This window comes from Macrobrachium nipponense, chromosome 27 (assembly GCF_015104395.2).
Source record: "Macrobrachium nipponense isolate FS-2020 chromosome 27, ASM1510439v2, whole genome shotgun sequence".
NCBI lineage: Eukaryota > Metazoa > Arthropoda > Malacostraca > Decapoda > Palaemonidae > Macrobrachium > Macrobrachium nipponense.
Window position 1 is genome coordinate 27,724,717 of NC_087216.1, and position 22,500 is coordinate 27,747,216.

The 22,500-nt window shown below is 34.8% G+C and overlaps 1 protein-coding gene across 2 annotated transcripts in view; it reads left to right on the plus strand.

Annotated features, from left to right (window-relative positions):
* Positions 1-22,500, plus strand: part of LOC135200976 (calexcitin-1-like) — a 230,620-nt gene that overhangs the window by 160,989 nt on the left and 47,131 nt on the right. For both annotated transcript variants that reach the window (XM_064229759.1, XM_064229760.1), the window contains exon 2: positions 7,960-8,020. In XM_064229759.1, coding sequence (XP_064085829.1) covers positions 7,960-8,020 — 61 coding nt within the window. The remainder of the gene's footprint in view (positions 1-7,959; positions 8,021-22,500) is intronic.

The window sequence follows — 22,500 nt, forward strand, 5'->3', positions numbered from 1 at the left end:
GTACCTGACCGTCTTCCCTTCAATTGGGTTGAATACCTGGTTGCCAGAGGTTCTATTTACGTCGTTGTCGTTTATTCCTTCATTTCTTCCATCATTGCTGAGTTTGCTATTTAACCCATAGCTGGACCCTACCCCACATCATTTACAGCTGAGTAGACTGAGGAAATTATGGTAAAGATCCTTTCCCAAGGAATCAACGCCGAGGAGAGCGGTCACCCATCCGACGACTGACCAGCCCCAATGTGCTTAACTTGACTTAAGTCCATTGACGACCTAACCCACTCCTCCACGGCGCACATTATTATTATTATTATTATTATTATTATTATTATTATTATTTTATTATTATTATTATTATTATTATTATTATTATTCAGAAACATATTTCATACCTTTATTAGTAAATCGTTCATCTTAAATTCGCCCTGTCTTCCAGTTCGTAAACAGAAGATGATTCATTTGACATATCTTTGTAAATCACTTTCTCTCTCACACACACACACATTGTACGAAGACGTAAAAAAAAAAATGCCAAACCGGAGCTTTGTAAACCACGCCTGAGGATTTTCTCGCAATTCAGGAATCTTCGGTCTTTGAGCGAACACTTTTCTTAAATGATCGTGTTTTTTTTTTTTATTCATTCTTCCTCTATTCCATCATTAGCGTCCAGCGTCTCTCGCCTAATGTTCGCGAAGTTGGTGGTTCTTGCCTTGTATTCTTATCGAGGTTATAATCCTCTCATACATCAAGACTACCTTTATTTTTTAGTTTATTTCTTCCAGCGTTCCATTTTTACCTTTTAGGAGGCTCTCTCTCTCTCTCTCTCTCTCTCTCTCTCTCTCTCTCTCTCTCTCTCTCAGGAAACAAACTGATGGTGCAGGGTTTTTTTATTACGTTCATTTAAAGATTTTACCAAACTCATTTTCTTGTTGGTTGCACTGAGAGAGAGAGACCTTACCTTACAGACCTTACATCTTGTTCGGGTTGCCCCAGGTCCCTCAGTGTGAGGCACCTCTAATGTCTACCAGAGAGTTGCTAGTACATCTTCGGTATATTTTGCATCTTCCAATCTTGGATGGTCTGGGATGCAGTTTAGATATTTGTCGAGCTTATTCTTAAACACATCTACGCTCACTCCTGATATATTCCTTAGATGAGCTGGCAACGCATTGAATAGACGCTGCATTATCGATGCTGGTGCGTAGTGGATTAATGTCCTGTGTGCTTTCCTTATTTTTCCTGGTATAGTTTTGGGCACTATTAATCTACCTCTGCTTGCTCTTTCTGATATTTTTGTTTTAGTTCCATGATATTTTCTGCTATTCCTTCTATCTGTTTCCATGCCTGAATTATCATGTAGCGTTCTCTTCTCCTTTTCTAGACTATATAATTTTAAGAATTGTAGTCTTTCCCAGTAGTCAAGGTCTTTAACTTCTTCTATTCTAGCTGTAAAGGACCTTAGTACACTCTCTATTTGTGCAATATCCTTTTGATAGTGTGGGTACCATATCATATTGCAATATTCAAGTGGACTACGAACATATGTTTTATAAAGCATAATCATGTGTTCAGCTTTTCTTGTTTTGAAGTGCCGTAACAACATTCCCATTTTTGCTTTACATTTTGCCAACAGAGTTGCTATTTGATCATTGCATAACATGTTCCTATTCATCATCACACCAAGGTCTTTAACTGCTCCTTATTTGTGATTGTCTCATTATTAGGTCCCTTATATGCATATAGCTTTCTTTCTCTGTCTCCATAATTTATTGATTCAAATTTATCAGAGTTAAATATCATCCTATTTACCTCTGCCCAATCATATACTTTGTTAAGGTCTCTTTGTAGAGCGTTCCTATCTTCATCACAAGTAATTTCTCTACTTATTCTTGTGTCATCTGCGAAAACTACTCACTACCGAATCCTTAACATTATTGTCTATGTCTTCAATCATAATAACAAACAGTATTGCAGCTAACACCGTACCTTGCGGCACACCGGATATTACCTTGGCTTCATCCGATTTCTCGTCGTTTGCAATAACTATCTGTTTCTGTTGTGTAAAAATTCTTTTAACCATTCTTCCTACTTTATCCACGATATTGTGTTTTCTAATTTTCTTCGCTAATAATATATGGTCTACTTTATCAAAAGCTTTTGCAAAGTCTAAATAAACCACATCTGTTTCATTTCCGCTTTTCATATTTTTGAATATGTTCTCACGGTGGACTAACAGTTGGGTTTGTGTACTTTTTCCGGGTACGAAACCATGTTGTTCCTTTATTAAAACAAATTATTTTTTATTAAATGTTTCATAATATTTTTCTTCATTACCCTTTCATACACTTTCATAATATGTGATGTTAGACTCACAGGCCTATAATTACTTGCCTCTAGTCTTGATCCACTTTTGAAAGTAGGGGTAATATATGCTAATTTGTGCTCATCATAAATCTTGCCTGTATCTACACTTTGTCTTAATAATATTGCAAGTGGCTTTGCGATAGAATGAACTACTTTCTTTAACAAAATAGCAGGAATTCCATCAGGCCCTGCAGCAGCTCCATTTTTAATTTCATTAATAGCCTGCACAATATCAGCTTCTTAATATCTATGTCAGCTAAATATTCACTATTTTCATCCCTTACTTCTATATCATTATCTTCATTATCTATTCTAGGGGTGAATTCTCTCTTATCGTTCTGCCAGTATGTTGCAAATTTCCTTTTTTCATTCGTTAATCTCCCTTCAATTCTTAGAGGGCCTATTTCTATTCTTCTTTTATTCATCTTCTTCGCATATGAGTATAATAGTTTGGGATTTTGCTTGATATTTAATAGGGTTTTTTCTCCAAACCAAGTCCCGTTTTTATTTTCATTTTCTTTTGATGTATAATCTTTTTGTTCTGCATTTTCTATCTTACTTTTTAGTTCTATAACTTTCCATGCATTTTTTTTTTTTTGCTAGACCTTTTTTCCACTTTCTGATTTTCTGGAACAAGATCCTTCTGTCTCTTGGTATGCATGACTGATGTTTACTTTTCTTCTTCGGTATATATTTATCCACTATTTTTCTCTAATATTTTATATAATCTCCGTATTTACCTTTATGTCATCACTTACGAAAATATTATCCCAATCTTTGTTTAATTCTTCATTTATTTCTGACCATTTTATATTTTTACTGTAGAAGTTGTATTTTCCATATCCTTCCCACTCATTTCTTGCTTATCTCTGTTTTCACTTGCTTTGGAATGGACTGGTTAATTCTATGACATTATGGTCTGAAATACTCGCATTATAAACTATTATTTCTTTAACATAATTCATCTCGTTCACAATACTAGTCTAAAAGTATTTTCCTTTCTTGTTGGCAGGTGATTTATTTGTTGAATGTTGTATTCTAGTAGCATATCTAATAGCTTTTCGAATTGCCTCTTATCTTCTGCACTACTATTACTCTCTTTTTTATAGTATAAGTACATCCACAATCTCCATATTCGTTCTTTCCAGTCTACGAAAGGAAAGTTGAAGTCTCCAGATAGGAGAATAGTCCAGTCCTTGTGATTTCTACATATATCATCCAATTTTTCTATTATTAAGTCAAACTCTTTAGTATTAGGAGGTCTATATTACTATGTTCATTAATTTTTCAGATTCAAATTCTACCGCTATTAGTTCACATTCTGAGTTACTATATTTCTCATATATTTTTCCTTGTTTTTTGTCTTTCCCTATATTGCGGTTCCCCCATTGATTCCTATTTTTTCTATCTGATCTATAAGTTTGAAACCCTTTTATTTGATCATCATTCCCAGTCTCTTGGGAATACCAGGTTTCACTTATATTCATTATATCTATTTTCTTTTCAATTTGGGTTAGTTCTTCTAAGTACTCTATTTTTCTTTTTGAAAACTAAACCCTGCGCATTCATCACTATGATGGTTTGCGTGTTTTCTCCTTCATTTAATATTGGTAATAATAAGGATTTTCCCATGTTTCTTTCCTGTTTCTGGTATGTTGTTCTTTTTTTCATTTCCAGAAATTCTGACATTAAAAAAAAAAAAAAAAAAAAAATCCAACTTTTCCATAATATTTGTTCTTTCCTTCATCATTAATTATTCATTTTGTGTCTGAATCTGCAATTTTCTCCCCATATCTGCAATATCCCCTTGCATAATAAAAACAGTTATTATCTCTTGAGTAGAATCTTGGAGCTGATGCATTGAACTTTTTTGCTGGCACCTCTGCATATCTCGTTGATGGGCTTGCTTTTTTCTTTTACCTGATATTCTTCATTCCTCTCTTTATTTGTTTCTTTCTTATTTTGGATTTTATTGCTTGATTGGTTATTTATTTGATTATTTTTCATGGCTACGGGTGCATATACATTTTTTGCGAAATTACATTCCTTTTCCTTCTTTTAGGTTTTTGGCATATTTGATGTAGAATCTCTGCAATCATCCTCATATCCATCTAAGTATGCACATTTACCATATATTTCATAGTTGTGACATACCTTAGGAGTTTTGTAGTAACATTTTTCTCCATATCTGCAATTCCCTCTTTCAAAAGGTTGCAGACTTTGTCTTTTTGTATATTTTTTCCTCTTTCCGTCATTGTGTAGATCTGGGTAGAGCCTCTTCGGCATTTTCTTTTGTGCTGTCATATCGTAATTTATTTCTTCGTAGGTATGCTGCTTTATAGCCTCATATGTAGTATCAATGAGTATCTCTGCATCCATACTTTTATCTTGTTCTTTGTTTTCCTTATCTTTTTCGTCATTCAGTTTGTTTACTTCTCTTCTTTTCGTTTTCTTCTTCTTCTTCTTCTTCTTCTTCCTCTTCTTCTTCTTCTTCATCCTCAACTATTTGTACATTCAATCTTGATTTAATAACATTGTCTATCCATGGTAGACATGTTGAGCAAAAAATTCTTGTGTCTTTTCTCATATCTTGCATTACCTCAGCACAACTGTGGATGGGTCGGAATGTTGCATGCAGCACATTTTCTGATTAGGTTTTGTGGATTAAACTATGCTATACCACACCTTACACAGTTTACATGCTTTTGGCATTCTTTTTCCTAATGCATCAATTAGGATCACAAGGTTCACTTTATTCATTTTCTTTGTCGGAATAGTTGTTTATGTATATTTTCTTTATTTTGAGTCTCTTGACCTACTTGGATTTTATTTGAAACTTCTTCAATTATTTTCAAGATGTTTTCATTTGATTTGTTCAGTTTGAAGGATTGATCCTTCTAATATATCTATGAATGATTTTGTATCTTTTTGGTTAGGACTGTTGCTGATTTCATAGATCAGAATGCCAGTTCCCTTCCTGATACCTCATCGTATTGCGAATCTGCAAGCAAGCTAAATCTCGCCATTTTTTTGCCGCAGTTGGGAGTTACTGCCATCTTGTTCTGATTTACAGTATTTCACTTGATAAACTAACTTAGAAGACGCTTTATCCTACTATTTCCACACTAATCTTATCACCGATAGTTCACGAACACTTCTAGATATTTCTCAAATTCTAGACGTATGTTAAACTTGTGATATTTGTTGTGATTAATCTGACTTCGACCAGGAACCGTCTCACCAAGCAAGATGACTACTACGGGAGAGAGAGAGAGAGAGAGAAGAGAAAGAGGAGAGAGAGAGAGAGAGAGAGAGAGAGAGAGAACTAAAGATCTTATGTGCATGTCTGCGTTAATATAGTAACTCATAAATTAAATTATGGAATTATTGAGAAACACTATTTTCTATATAATTAATAAATAATAATAATAATAATAATAATAATAATAATAATAATAAATATATCAAGTTAGTGGAATTTTGAGACAACACTACCTTCTATATTATAATAATAATAATAATAATAATAATAATAATAATAATAATAATAATAATAATAATAATAATAATAATAATAATATTAATAATAATAATAATAATAATAATAATAATAATAATAATAATAATAATAATAATAATAATAATAACAAACGCCTCTCTGTCTATTCTTCATGACCGTCTGTCTGTCTCTTAGTACGCAAACGATACATAGAATGTATACAGCATACGTATCCATGCGTATATTCATTTGAACGGTAATAACCAGCAGGCCCTATTAAATACCTTTATTGCCTGATAATTCTGGAAAAGTTTATTGACAAATATTGGGAATTACAGGAGTTAAGAGGTCATTTGGCCAATGTCAGTACATCGGGTTATTGGTTAATAAAACTAATATGGTCTGTGTATCTGTGTGCATATGAATTAAAAGTTTCACTCTAAGGTCATGTGAGATATATACGTACATATTCAGAAGTATACGTATCTGTATTTAGCAGTGAGATGTATATGTATGTTACATTTACATATATGCATTTATTTATTTTTATTTATCTATAAATAATATATATAACGTATCTTTGTATTTAGCAGTGTATAGTATGGGTTATGTTACGTATATATATATATATATATATATATATATATATATATTATATATATATATTTACATTTATCTTTATTTATTTATAAATGATCTATGTAGATATATTTTTGTATGTTCTTTGTTATTTATTTTTTATTTATTTATAAATAATATATATATATATGTGTGTGTATATATACATATATATTATATATTTAAATATATATATATACTATATATACATATATATATATAAATATATATATATAGATATAGATATATATATGTGTGTGTGCGTGTGTGTAGTATATTTACATATATGTATATATAGATAAATATATATATACATATTTATACACTTGTGTACGAATGTACGAACATATACACACTTAACACCTTGAACACGTACCCAACTATTCCACAAGCACAGAGCTGTCAGAGAGCAAAGTGGCAGGTAGGTACCTCCTCGACCTTGAAGTTTCAGTTCATCATTGACTCGAGGGTCGATGTGAGGAAGCCTAAGTTCTTCCTCTTGCCAATATCGATGAGGAAATGAGGTTCAGTTCGACGCTTCAGTCGTTCAGTTCAGTCGCTCGGCCACTTCGAACTCGAGTGACGACGAAGCCAGCAGTAGTAGTAGTAGTAGTAGTTGTAGTAGTAGTAGTAGTATATAGTAGTTCACGAACACGAGACGAGACGACAGTTCTCTTCATAGCCTCCACCTTCGTGTTTACGAATGTGTACGAGTATGTTTGGATATGCGAACTTGAAAATGTAGAATAAGTACTACGAAACAACTCGTTCAAAGTCCCTGTTTACACTTGCCTTTTTACCGTGGATTTAAGGATATAAAGTACGTGTTCCTTCGTGCTACATTGGACATGTATAGATGTGTATGACAATGTATAAGTATGATATGTAACAATATGTATGATATTCAGATTTGTATATGTAATCGTATGTGTTTATTGGTGAGTATTGTGATTTTAAAGGTAATTAACAAATATCATTTTACCTCTTGGAAATGTATGAATATGTATGACTTGTATACGAGTAAGTATGTATCAGTGTGCATGACGTTCATATTTGTTTTGTATTGCAATTTTTAACTCATACAAATACCTTGTTTCTCTTACAGATTCATAAGTAAGTATGGCAGATCTAATCATACATGAAAATGTATTAATTGGTAAGAAATTTACAGTCTCGTGAAAACAAATTGTTAAAAATCCACAATTATTTATTAAAATATATTTCTATGTAAAAAAAACGAAGACTTTCGAACACCTGAACGGTGTGCCTCATAGTCTTTGTTTTTTTTACATAGAAATATATTTTAATAAATTATTGTGGATTTTTTAACAATGTATTAGTACGTATGACATGTATGAGATCGTATACATATGTATGACATTTCAGATTTTTATTGGTAATTGTGTTTTATCGAGAAGTATTGTGATTTTGAAACGGAATTAACTAATATCTATATATATCTTTTTTTTTTTTTGCAGATGTCTGACCTCTCCAAATTTCGGCGGGCTAAACTCTTGCACGTCTTCAATACATTCTTCGGTGAGTGTCTGGTTTGGTGTCATTTTGTTTAATATAAGTTGAATTGTGATTATGTATATATATATATATATATATATATATATATATATATATATATATATATTATATATATATATATATATATATATACATTGGCTGTGTAAACATAAATGATTACACTCCACACACACACAGATATGGTGGAGATTGGTGGAAGTGAAAGCAGAGTTTCCCCCTGAGCTGGCACACTGTAGACACGTTCTTTAACATGTCCATACACTGAGAAAGAAATGGATGGTCACATCTATCCAGATATCGACCTGTCCCAACATTTACTTAACACGTTCATATACTGAGTAAGAAATAGATGGTCACCTATCCAGATATCGGCCTGTCCTAACATTTACTTAACACGTTCATACACTTAATAAGAAATAGATGGTCACCTATCCAGATATCCACCTGTCCCAACATTTACTTAACACGTCCATACACTGAGAAAGAAATGGATGGTCAATTATCCAGATATCAGCCTGTCCCAACATTTACTTAACACGTTCATGTGCTGGGTAAGAGATAGATGGACACCTATCCAGATATGGACCTGTCCCAACATTTACTGAACACGTTCTTACACTGAGTAAGAAATAGATGGTCACCTATCCAGATATCGAACTGTCCCAACATTTAATGGGTAAGAAAAGAAGAAAAAGAATAAAACACACAAAGGATAGATGATGGACAGAAATAGAAACGAGATTGGACGGTTGTCGAGCAATAAATCAAACTCACAAAAACCAGCGGATTAGAGAGAGAGAAGAGAGAGAGAGATGCTTGAGAGAGAGAGAGAGAGAGAGAGATGTTGTTATACTAGTCGATTCACAACCGGCCATTATTCATAGCAGACTAAACGATGTAAATTGCTGGATATCCTTCGTCCGCAGTTTTATTTATACTCCTCAACCCCGCCCCCCACCCCCCCCCAACACCCCCCCGAACCCCCCCCCCCCCAAAAAAAAAAAAAAAAAAAAACCTGCAAAATTATTTCAGCGGTTTTTTTCTCCTCATTTCCACGACTATGGAACCTCCCAGTTCGAGGTTAAACATCCCAGAGGTTATTTATACAATTTTCATATTCAGCTCGATCGCGATTTGAACAATGTATGACTAATAGCGTGGATGGTACGAATAACGGTGCACATAACGGTACAAATAAACGGTGCCAAAGCCGGAACAAACGAATAAACACACACTCTCCACGCAAAGGATATTAACCCCCACCTTTCAAATGGCGAATATTCATCAAGATTAGCTCCGAAAGCCTCGTGTATTGGAGGTTATTGATCTCGTGATTTCACCCCAAATAAAATTCGGGTCCAGGAATTGTGAAATTGTTTCATTGTAAAAATAGTGAAATGTGAAAAAGGGGTGGATTTGCAGCGTTGCCACGGATAGAGAGATAATGAATGGGAGGCGGTGTTGCCACAAAAGGGACAGCGGATAAGTGTGAATGGTCGTGTGTTTAGCAGGGTGTTACGAGTAACAAATACACTGAAAGTAGGACAGATTGGTGTTTAATGTTTGACAAAAGACAGGCCAGGAAGCGCTAAGAATAGATGAATATACTCACACAGATATATATATACATACACACACACACACACATATATATATATATATATATATATATATATATATATATCTATATATATATATATATATATATATATATATATATATTAAAAGGAGCCCATAAAAAACGCCAAAATATAGAGAGAAAATACTATATTTCAGAGAGAGACAGCAGTATCTGAAATATAGTTTTTTCTCTTAATATTTGGCGTTTTTTATGGGCTCCTTGCATTAGATGGAATTCTGTTTGTAACAGAACATTTTTATCAGTCATAACTATATATATATATATATATATATATATATATATATATATATATATTATATATATATATATATATATAGGGTTTTTCTGTTAAAACAGGATACGTCTCAAGTATAAATGGCCCATAAAAACACCTTTTATACTTTAGATATATATATATATTAGGGCTTTTGCCTTGTATGATAAGGCGCCCTATGAGGTATGTTAATACTTGCGATAATCTATACGCTAAGTCGGTTGGTATTGCACTTCCATCTTCAATGGAGTGTCTGGGGTTTTGTAGATCACTTACGAAGTCGGTATTATCTTTACGACGATGTGTTAAAACTCATGTTCGGTGAGGTTCTTGTAGAAAACACTAAGTAATATTTATATATTCTTCTGAAGTTTTACATGGTGAAGATCAGATATGATGTACAAGTCTTCTAATAAAACGATAGCTTGATCGCTTCTGCCAATGATGATGGCTAATCCTATTCCTCTACATGATAAAGCTTAGGTAAAGATGGTAACAGGTCTTCTAATGACGATAGCTAACTCTGTTCTGCTTGTCTACCATCTCTGTTACAAGTATGAAGGAACAGACAGTAGTTCGAACATATGAACATACATACAATGACATAGTTTCATACGAACACAACATCAAATGAGACACGCTACAGATCACGTAGGCGGTAGTTGTCTCAAGCAGGGAGTTGGGACTAATGTTATAAACAATTGAATGACTACAGGTGACGGCATGTTATCTTAGCCTACATACTTATTGTATACGTCATCTTTAGCGTCTCTAGTCTGATCACATTCCTGCAAGCAATCTGGTTGACCTCTTTAGTTTTAGACTTTTATATATATGGACTGACATTCCATATTTTATTATGTAAACACTTACATCAGCTCGGTCAGCTACCAAAACCAACCACTGAATATTACTCAAACTTGACTTGCATTTGACTTATAGGAGTGTGATACAGACACTATGTGAATATATATATATATATATATATATTATATATATATATATATATATATATATATATATATATATATATATATATATAAGTAAATAAAAATTCATTGTGTGCATGAATTGATTCAAGTAATAAAATATAAAACAATGATATTGGTAAATAATAGTGATCACATGATATATATAATGATACAGTTTTTCACTTCATTTCATTAAGACACATATGCTACAGAAAATACTAATGTACTCTGACAATTGCATAGAATGAAGATTAACATGATAAAAATCATATTTTAACTGATAAAAAATTTCATATATGAATTGATAAAATTATTAATGGTTATGCTGATTGATTCGTTGATTTTTATGCTAAATGTTATATATCTGATTATAATTCTATACTAACTCATAAATAACTGCAGATATGGTAAGATAAAAGGTAACATATTGATTAGAGGTACCTGATTTGTTTATACATATGTATATGGATTCATATAATTGATTATATAGTGCACTTTAAATAGATTCCTATTGCGTACACGCAAAGATATATTTAGATTCTGTTATTTATGATCATTTATTATATAAGAGATTCCTATTGCGTACACGCAAAGATATATTTCGACTCTGTTATTTATGATCAATTATATATAGGATACATGATACTTTATATATATAGGATACATGACCGAGGTTATACTACTTCACTTTCAACTAGCTTTCGAACAACTTTTCGTCCATTACACAGTTCCAGACAACCACCTTTAGCCAAATGAAACGGCCTTTTTCAATGGTTAAAACAAGGGGAAAAATTTGCCTGGGCGGGTCCAACGTTCCATTTTGCGCTCATACTTATTCTCTGCATCCTAAGCTACACGATTACGTTCGCGATGAATAGATCATCCCAGCACGAGTCCTTCGCCAGCAAAGTAGAGTTGAATATCCTTCGGGTCGTAATTGTCGGAAGTATGTCCCTTTTTGTAGTCGATTCCGACAGCCGCTGGAGCGTTCCGTATGAAAACGATATTAACGACGAGGTACGGTGTCGGTCGAAGAAGTCCATGATGGTGCTTATTCCTTTCACATTGTAGGCGGTTGTTACTCGACTGCCGTCGTCCGCAGCGACGAACGATTTTTTTTTTTTTTGAAGTTGCGATGTGAAACTCTCGTACTGCATGCAGGATACTGTAACCAGGTTCCATAATCAGCCTGCAAGTTTAAATTATACTTGTCACAAAGGCAAAGTAAATTCAGACAACATCCAAATACAGGGGAGGGAAGAGAGCCATTTAGACCAGACGTAACCCACATGAATTCGCTGTACAAACTTTTTTATCCATGGCATTAACAATGAGTGAACCTATCCAGGTCTATGATGACTCGTAAAAATATCCATAATTATAAAAAATAAATAGATATCAATACGAATCTCAAAGAAAATTCGATATTACTGGTAGTAAGTTACTAGACAAAGAAGTGGAAAATGGAGCTATTTGTAAGATTGCCAGGCAGCATAGAGTCAAAGAGAATATTAATCATGATTCTATGTGCCCTAACAAAAGTTTCATATTCAATTTTCTCGTGCGCATCCTCTGAGGTTAATTTTTTTTAAAAACTTTATTAATAGGTAGGAGATGCAACGAAAAAAAAAACCCTACTATGTAACTAGTTTTCTAAATAAACTTTTGGGTTTTTCAAGAAAATGTGACATTTTCCCATGAATGTTTTACTTGATTGTAATAGGCTAATGTTGCAAGTAATAATCCATATCCATATCGTGATACTTCTAAATGTCTATGAGGTTCAGAAAAGATTAATTCATTTTGATGTTATAGAAACTCTATTTCCTTATTTTGTTTATTAATTTTTAAAATCTTAATTTTAAAATTTTGATTGCAAGTTGCTTTGCGCATACTGATAGACACCTGTACCTAACGTCTGCCTTGCCCATGAGAAGTTCGGGCTAAGCATTCCTTTCTCCAGTCAATCTGCTTTTGCAAGCAGAGACGACACACAGATGAAGCCTGTGTAAGCAGATTATTGAGGTTAAAAGGAACGAAATGCTGATACGGCAATGATGACGTCGTCACTTGGCAGGAGATTGCTCTCAGCCAGCTAAGAGTTACGTTACTTGCTATAATAAATACGACTTTAGGATAAATTTTTTGTTTTTTAATACTCGACCCGCCACATGAGAAGAATGTCTGAAAAAAAAAACAGTACCAAAATTGAACAATATATTAGTTTCATGTTGGAAAACTGCATAATTGTAATTATGTTAATTAAATATTCCTTATTCAAACTAATGAAAAAAGGTTTCCATACAAATTCTATATATATTATTATTAGCCCTGTATAAGATTCATATAGGATTATTTCATAGATAACATTTTCACTTCTAGACTTCCTGACTTTAAAATCTCTTTTATTTTATTTTATTTATTTATTTTATTATTATTTTATTTTATTTATTTATTTATTTATTTTATTTTTTTTTTTTTCTCATTGACTACGAAATATAAAAATCCCCGGGAACAGACAATATGTCAGTAGATTTTGGATATGTGTTGAACTTTTAGCTTATTTGTCATTACTTAAGCGTTAAGTTAGAGTTCAAATCTTTACGCATATATATTTGGATATTTAATGGTTACGTTTTGCTTATTGATATTATCGTGATTCCTTTTTTATTATAATTTGTAACCCTTCCGACTTCTTACGGAGTGTATTATATTGACTCCACTTGTATCCATATTTATTTTATTTAAATATATTTATTTATATATATTTTTTTTATATATATTTGATTAAATTAATGGTTGCTTGAATATGTGGAAAAGTGTTCTAGCGGCGTACCGTATAAGGCTACTTGCGGCAATCAATTCTATAGATACAAGATATAAATGATAAATTAATGGTTGCTTGAATATGTTGGAAAACAAGTGTTCTAGCGGCGTACCGTATAAGGCTACTTGCGGCATCAATTCTATAGATACAAGATATAAATGATAAACGTATTTAAAACCGCGAGAACCGCTATAATCCAGTTCGGATCCAACATCACGAGTTGTAACTCGTAAGACATTGACACTCTATTTAATTATCCGTTATTCTACCAAACCGATTGACTCTGGGTGATAAAATATATTATTGGTTTTCTTAATGGAAAGGAATTCACACACGAGTTTAAGGAGATTATTATTGATTTACACCACCCGAGTCAGATTATCATGTGTTGAATTCCATGTTTTACTGATTTAAGCACTCATAAATATTCCTAACGCACTCAATTGCGGTGTGGTTTTTAGTTGCTATTAATTCTATATAACGTGTCAAGGAACTATTAACACTAAGAAGTGTTTCCTTCCCTCTGTCAGACTCGTAACTCTGTTAATAATTCTAAGTATATTCTTTCAAGGATTGTTTGGCACAGGATAGGCCCTTAACTGACAGGTGTCTTAGTGTGTCCCTTGTTTTCATGACACGTGTTACAATCAGTTATGTGCTTTTTATATCTGTAAGCATTGTAGGCCAGTAAAATAGTGATTTGGCTTTCTGTGACATAGTAGAGAACCCTGGATGACGGAATGCAACCAGTTTATGACGATTGGTATGAAAGAGATTATACTACTACCTGGTCGTTAGTCATCTGCTGTGTTCTTCGGGTTTTCCTCGTCACGGACCTACATATACTATTACATTTGATTACATTATTTCTGATACACATACTTTAAATATACTTTTGCTTTAGGGTTTCTTCTCGAAGTGTTTATTGTTTTTGCCTAGCCACTGACCCTGTTTCCGTTTCGAAGTGTTTATTGTTTGGGTTATGTCTGTTGACTCTTGCTTTGTTCAGTTTGTAACAGTTCTGCGCTCCAACCCAGATATTCAATGCTCGCGATCTCTTGTTTAAGGAATTTTCTTGTTTAGATACGTTTTAACAATAGGCACGGATATTTCTATATTTTTTAGTCTAATTAATGGTTCTTTGCAGTATGGTGCGGGATTTGCGGGATAATGCGTTCAGCTTATGATAATTGCTTTCCCAGGTAGATATCTTATCTTGGCTCCAAAGACCTGAATGATCATTTGTCACCGAGTTCCTTTTGGACTGTGATTAAGCCTTTTGAAAACTCGGTAAAGGAACTCATGTTCAGTAAGGACTTTATCAGGATAGCCATAGATTATGAACTTAAAATGTACCAGTGAGTTAAAGATACCTAGCCCTTCCTTGCCTATTACTGCATATTTACTTTCAGAGGGCTTTAGTTTACGTGAATAAAAAGCTATAGGGAAGAACTGTTTATTCATATTACTGAAGTAATACCCTCTTACCCCCCCACTTGGTCTGAGGCGTCTGTTGCAATAAAAAAAAAATTCCTTATTTAAATCAGGGATTTTTAAGTTAGGTAAGCTGCATTTTCCGCTTTTAAGATATCGAACGCCTGTTGATGCTTTTCAGACCATAATAAATCTACGCTCTTCTTCGTAAGATCTGTTAAAGGAGCTGTCATGATTGAAGAGTTACATATTTACATACGATTGTAATACCCACTACAGCGCAAAAGTGCTGTATCCCCCTTTTACGTTAATAAGTACCGGAAAGTTATGAATAGCCGACACCTTACCTTTAAGACCTTGACAGACACATAAAACCTAGATAAACATGTTCGGTTTTTTAAAACTCACATTTAGATATTTTACTCTGAGATTATTTGTCTTTGTCTCTGTAGCACTAGCTCTAGTTATGTGAATGTACTTCTAAGGTATTAGAAAAGATTACAAGATCATCCATATATGCATGTAGGTTATCCCCTAAAAGTCTCCAAACACTATATTGTAATTGGGGTGCAACGTAAGCCGGAGGCATACGTAAAAATTGATAATGTCCCCTGAGTGCGCTGAAAAAACGGTGTATGAGGTACAATCGCTTAGGTAATGGTATCAGGTAAAAGCCTTTAAGTAAGTCCCAACGTTTGGTGAAAAAAAATTGATTCTAACCTAACAGAGATAAGATGTCGTCGGTACATCGCACTGGAAACTATCGGAAGTCGTTTCCTTGTTTAAGCGACAGAAATCTACGCAGATACGCCAAGTCCGATCTTTTATGGCATGACGTTTGATTGGGAAAAATATATGGGCTTGTTTGATTTCCTAATGGCTCCTATTACTAACATTTTTCAACTGCGTCATTTACCTCTATTTTGAAATTTCAGTGAGAGTCTATACGAAGGTACGTAAATAGCTTTATGTTTGTCCTTAGACCGTGTTTTGTGTTAAATTATATCCGTTTTTTTCCCAGAGATCACTCGCTAGTGGAGAAACTTCCTGGTATTCAGGTAAAAAATAAAAAAAATTTCTGCTGAATCACCTCTGCTTGGATGACTTTACGGATATTACTTTAGATAGATTATCAGAGAGATTCATCCACGACTGGTGGGCGTGATTAAAAGTTAGCAACAATAAAAAATGCGATATTTTATAACTTCCGTATCCACGATATGTATACTTTTAGGGCTTTGTTCGCGGAAATCGTTATATTTCAGTGTCGGGAAGGATTAAAATTTCATTTCCCAGCAAAGTCTTTTTACACGCACTAAGACATTCGAGGGTGCTATGCTTCTCGCGATTTTGCGTGCAAAGTGCGACTGTGCGGTTGTGGGGAGAATTCTGTTGGTCATTTGAACAATGTTACGATTTATGAGACAAATGTATAGTTCCTTTATATAAGTTATTATTTGATTAACTGTCTCATTTTTGTTCAAAACGGATTTTAATATGTTTGAAGGTTTATAGGATTTTCCTTTGATAAACACGCCTTATTTTGCAGGATGTAAGATAATATTTTTGTATACCCCTAGTGAATCTTACAATTACACTAGATACAGTCAATTTTTCCTTTTTTTAATAACGTATAGAGGTATCTGTAAACGCTCGCTTATCCGGACTTCTCATTAGGGAAGTTCGAACAACAGACGGTGAGTCCGTAAATACTGGTAATTAATTGTACTAAAGGAATAAATAAGATATTCTAATTTTTACGGCGCGTAACAGTCGGGCTTAATCCACCACTACGTTATAATAACTATGTATTAAAAAAAAAAAACGGAAAACCTGCTCTGATTACTTTATACGGTCATGTGATGCATAGGGAAATTCCTTTTTAATTTTAAAAAGGTATTTGGGATGTATCCAACATCGCTTTTTCCCACTCTGCTAGAGTCGCTTATTGTGTGGAATTTGCTTTGCTTTGAAACTCGGCAGATTTAACTGACCTTGACCGCTTGACTAGGTGACCCAGTCACCGAGTTTGCTTGTTTGATTCTGAACGGGCTACTGTTTCTATTTCTTTTTGTAATAATTGGGATCCTTCTCTTTATTACCATCGGCAACGTATTGTGTGTTTTTTTTTTAGCATTATGTTGCTGGTTACGTATAAAGCAATGAATGACGAACTATTAGGAACTGAGCGATTACTAATAAAGACAAGTTATCACTACTGCATACAATATTAACTGTTGTACTTCATTCTTTGCTAAAATTTGAAATAGTGAGGGATCCTGGTCAGCGCATTTAGCCTGATGGAAAGTTTTTTACAGACTGTTATTCCTTGCAATCCAGCCATATTTTTAAAGTTGAGTTGAGTCATTGAGGTTCGATATTTTTATAACTCAAAAAACTCAAGGCTAAAACTGCGATCGGGACTTTGCAAAGGAGCATTTATTGTCATGACCCGAAATAGTGTTACCTCTAATTTATATAGATTTGTACGGGTGTTGTTCCACTTGTTTTTTGTGTGTTTTCTAATCACTACGGTGCTTAACGACCCTATCCATGCATCTGTATAAATACAGACGTCCACTGCGTAAACGCATATTCACTGTTTAATATGATTTGTTACGTAAGGGATTAATAATCAACAAAATGATAAAATTAACATAGTATATGATTATGATATTTCAAGTAGAAACTTCTGGAAACAGACACTCAATGATAAAAAACTCGTAGTAGCGAATCTCAATGATGTAGATAATTTCTGTAAAAAAAGTAAGATTAAGAATGTCTCGTAACTTCAGCCACAGGAATAACGAAATTCGACCTGCAAAGGAAACACTCAAAGTTACTCCAAATGAATAAAAATTGTACTTAGCTTGCTTTTGTGGGAAGTCACGGTGTTCCGATAACGACACACGGCCTTGGTCCTCCTTCTCTATTTAGCGGACGACCTGGTTTGGCTATTCAGTTTCCCCCGGTTGTGCAGCGTTTGTTTCGATGATTGAGCCCTTGAAAACCGATGCTGCAGACACGGTTCGGTTTGTTTCTTGGCAGTCTGCCGGAAACGCTCACTAACGATGTTTTCTGAATGATTCTAATGAGAGACGAAGCTTCCGTTGTCGTAGGAAAAAGACACGTCGGTTTTGTTTCTTGAAGTTATTCACTAAACAATGATACTAAGTTGCTTGAAGAATCTGTTGCTTTCGTCGTCGTTGAAGAGTTCTTATTGTTTTCCTGAAGTCGCTCACTAACGATGATACTATGTTTGCTTGAAGAATCTGCTGCTTCCGTCGTCGTTGACTTCTTATGATACTGATTTATTATTCTGGTTTTTCTTCGTAGGACGTTTTGTAGAGTTCTTCTGGTACGCTGGCCACCAATATTAGGGCTTTTGCCTTGTATGATAAGGCGCCCTATGAGGTAATGTTAGACTTGCGATAATCTATACGCTAAGTCGGTTGGTATTGCACTTCCATCTTCAATGGAGTGTCTGGGGTTTTGTAGATCACTCACGAAGTCGGTATTATCTTTACGACGATGTGTTAAACTCATGGTTCGGTGAGGTTCTTGTAGAAAACACTAAGTATAAAAAATTATATATTCTTCTGAGTTTACATGGTGAAGATCAGATATGATTGTACAAGTCTTCTAATAACGATATAGCTTGATCGCTTCTGCCAATGATGATGGCTATCCTATTCCTCTACATGATAAAGCTTAGGTAAAGAGGTACAGGTCTTCTAATGACGATAGCTAACTCTGTTCTGCTTGTCTACCATCTCTGTTACAAGTTATGAAGGAACAGACAGTAGTTCGAACATATGAACATACATACAATGACATAGTTTCATACGAACACACAATCAAATGAGACACGCTACAGATCACGTAGGCGGTAGTTGTCTCAAGCAGGGAGCTTGGACTAATGTTTATAAACAATTGAATGACTACAGGTGACGGCATGTTATCTTAGCCTACATACTTATTGTATACGTCATCTTTAGCGTCTCTAGTCTGATCACATTCCTGCAAGCAATTTGGTTGACCTCTTTAGTTTTTAGACTTTTATATTTTATAGGACTGACATTCCATATTTTTATTATGTAAACACTTACATATATATATATATATATATATATAGGTGGTTAGCGCTACAAGTGCACCTCAGCTGGTGCACTGTAGACAGTACTAAAGGGTGCGTTTACAGCTTCCCATGGTTCCCCTAGCTGCACCCAGTTTTTTAACCCTTTTACTCTACCTCCATCGCAGCTTCCTGGCTTCGATTTTGCTGTCCAACCTCTCTTACTGTTAATTCTTAGTTCAACCGGGGGCGGGGGGAGGGACGGTTCTCTTCAGTTCCATCTTTAGATCCTTGTACCTTTTCTCCTTTAATATCTGGCTCAATGAATCTTGCTGTCCAACCACTCCAACTCCTATTTCCACTACCTGAAGTTCTCAATGTTCTTACAGATTAATGTAGATATGATTATTGAGATTATATCTAATGTAAATGTATATACTTTTGTATCTTCAAGTCCTTGAATATTGGTATAAAAATATCAATAATCGTGCTAGCATTGCAATGTCCTACAAGATTAATGTACTACCTATATGTAATTGTTACTGTAAAAGTATATCTAATATTAATACAAATATTAATGTCGATTTATATCTAATGTGAATATGATTAGTAGTATAAATATTTGAACGTCACTATGAATGAGACGACGGTAGGCTGAGGAAGTCCTCCTCTTCACACAAAATATAGCAAATACCTCGTGTTTCTAAAGTGTGCTTCAGAATGAAAAGGAAAGTTAAATAATCCGGGAATAACTTAGACTTATGAATGGGAGGTCAAAGGCTTAAAAGGCCTTTCAAGTGCTTTATAAGTCCACTTGTCAAGTATTTCCTTCACGGAGATGATTCATAGAGCGAGTGACATCTCTCGCGTAAGCAGCGTGGCCTTCCGAGCTACAGCCTAAATGAGATGACTTATTAAAGGTGCCTGGTGATCTCTTGCTTCACAATTTTTCATATCTCAAATCACTAAATGATTCGTTCACGGATACGTTGCGAATACGATCAGTTAAACTCGTCGTGGGTTATTGCACTGTAGGAAATAACTTAATGTTCTTTTAAGGTTCTTACAGAAGTTTACTTATAGCAATCTCTGTTTGTAAAATAAACGTGAATTTATTCACTTATTGCGAAATGATAATAATAATAATAATAATAATAATAATAACGCCGGAAATATGATAAAAGCCATAAACACATGGGCAGTGCCAGTAATCAGATACAGCGCAGGAATAGTAGAATGGACGAAGGCAGAACTCCGCAGCATAGATCAGAAAACCAGGAAACATATGACAATGCACAAAGCACTACACCCAAGAGCAAACTGAAGGAATGATAACAGCGGCACAAGATCAGGCCCTAAGAACCAGATAGGTTCAAAGAACGATAGACGGAAATAACATCTCTCCCATATGTAGGAAGTGCAATACGAAAAATGAAACCATAAACCACATAGCAAGCGAATGTCTGGCACTTGAACAGAACCAGTACAAAAAGAGGCATGATTCAGTGGCAAAAGCCCTCCACTGGAGCCTGTGCAAGAAACATCAGCTACCTTGCAGTAATAAGTGGTACGAGCACCAACCTGAAGGAGTGATAGAAAACGATCAGGCAAAGATCCTCCGGGACTATGGTATCAGAACAGATAGGGTGATACGTGCAAATAGACCAGACGTGACGTTGATTGACAAAATGAAGAAGAAAGTATCACTCATTGATGTCGCAATACCATGGGACACCAGAGTTGAAGAGAAAGAGAGGGAAAAAATGGATAAGTATCAAGATCTGAAAATAGAAATGAGAAGGATATGGGATATGCCAGTGGAAATTATACCCATAATCATAGGAACACTAGGCACGATCCCAAGATCCGTGAAAAGAAATCTAGAAAAACAAGAGGCTGAAGTAGCTCCAGGACTCATGCAGAAGAGTGTGATCCTAGAAACGGCTCATAGTAAGAAAAGTGATGGACTCCTAAGGAGGCAGGATACAACCCGGACCCCCACACTATAAATAGCACCCAGTCGAATTGGAGGACTGTGATAGACCCCAAAAAAAAAATAATAATAATAATATTTTCTTGGACACGGGTATTATGCATCTGCGGGTAGGACTCCTCACCAGTCTCCTGATAAAGACCACGGAGTTGGTCGAAACATGTAGACATCACCAGCCCCTGAAGGAGTCCCACCAATAATAATAATAATAATAATAATAATTTGAAAACCAACTTACTCTGTCACCAACGGAAATACACTGTAACTAACTTCTCAATTCCCTGTTACTGAAATAAAAAACCATAAAAATAAAAAAAAATAAAACATTTTTCTTCAACCCAATGAGCACAGCTGAGGAACTCCCCTCGTCTCGTTGTCTGTCAAACTTCCCCAAAAACACTACCGAAACAAACAAACAAACAAAAAACACACATTTTTCTTCAAAACCCAATGAACACCCCTGAGGAACTCCTCTCGTCTTCGTGTCTGCCAAACTTCCCCCAAAACAAATCCCGCGCGAAAATCAGTCAGCTTCTGTCTAAGAAGAAGGAGAAGAAGAAGAAGTTCGTCGTCGTCTCTCCCACCATCCAAAGTGAGGGAAATGATCCCATCAGAAATCCATCAGCAGCCCTCGTTGAACAACAGCCACCCTTCCGTGAAATTCCTGAAAGAGCCAGGTTGTAAAATCCATCAGTCCCGATCAGGGTTAATCGTCTTTTTAATTCGGGGCGTTATCAACTTTTCCCCTCAGTTGTGATAGATGACGGTGGTGGTGGTGGTGGTCTTCTTGGTTTTCTACGTCATGACTCCAGGCGGGCTTCATTTTTCGTGAGTTAAACAGGCACGCAGCTAGACAGGTGCGTACACAGACGTGGATTTTAAGTGTCTCTACACCAGTGGTTCCCAAACTAGACGATACCAAGGACCCCCAGACATGATGGGTCCCAGCCAGTCACAAGTAATCAGTATATCATTACCTACCGGGATACCCAGTATACAACATAGTACACTTAATGTTTCCATATTCCTGCACAAAATAAGTGTAAGTGAATATATAAACTATTTTCAATATTTTTTTTAATTGCTTCAAGTTCAATACAAAGTAAAGTTAGTGAAAACAGACAATTTTTCTCTGGAGTTGAAAAAATATTTTTTTTATTGTGTCGCAAACCCCGAGCAGACCCAAGTTTGAGAACCACTGATCTACTCTCGCGTCAAGCTTAAGAGCCAGAATACATTAAATCTAAAACCAAAAGGTATCAAGCTTAAGAGCCAAAGCAAATCAAGC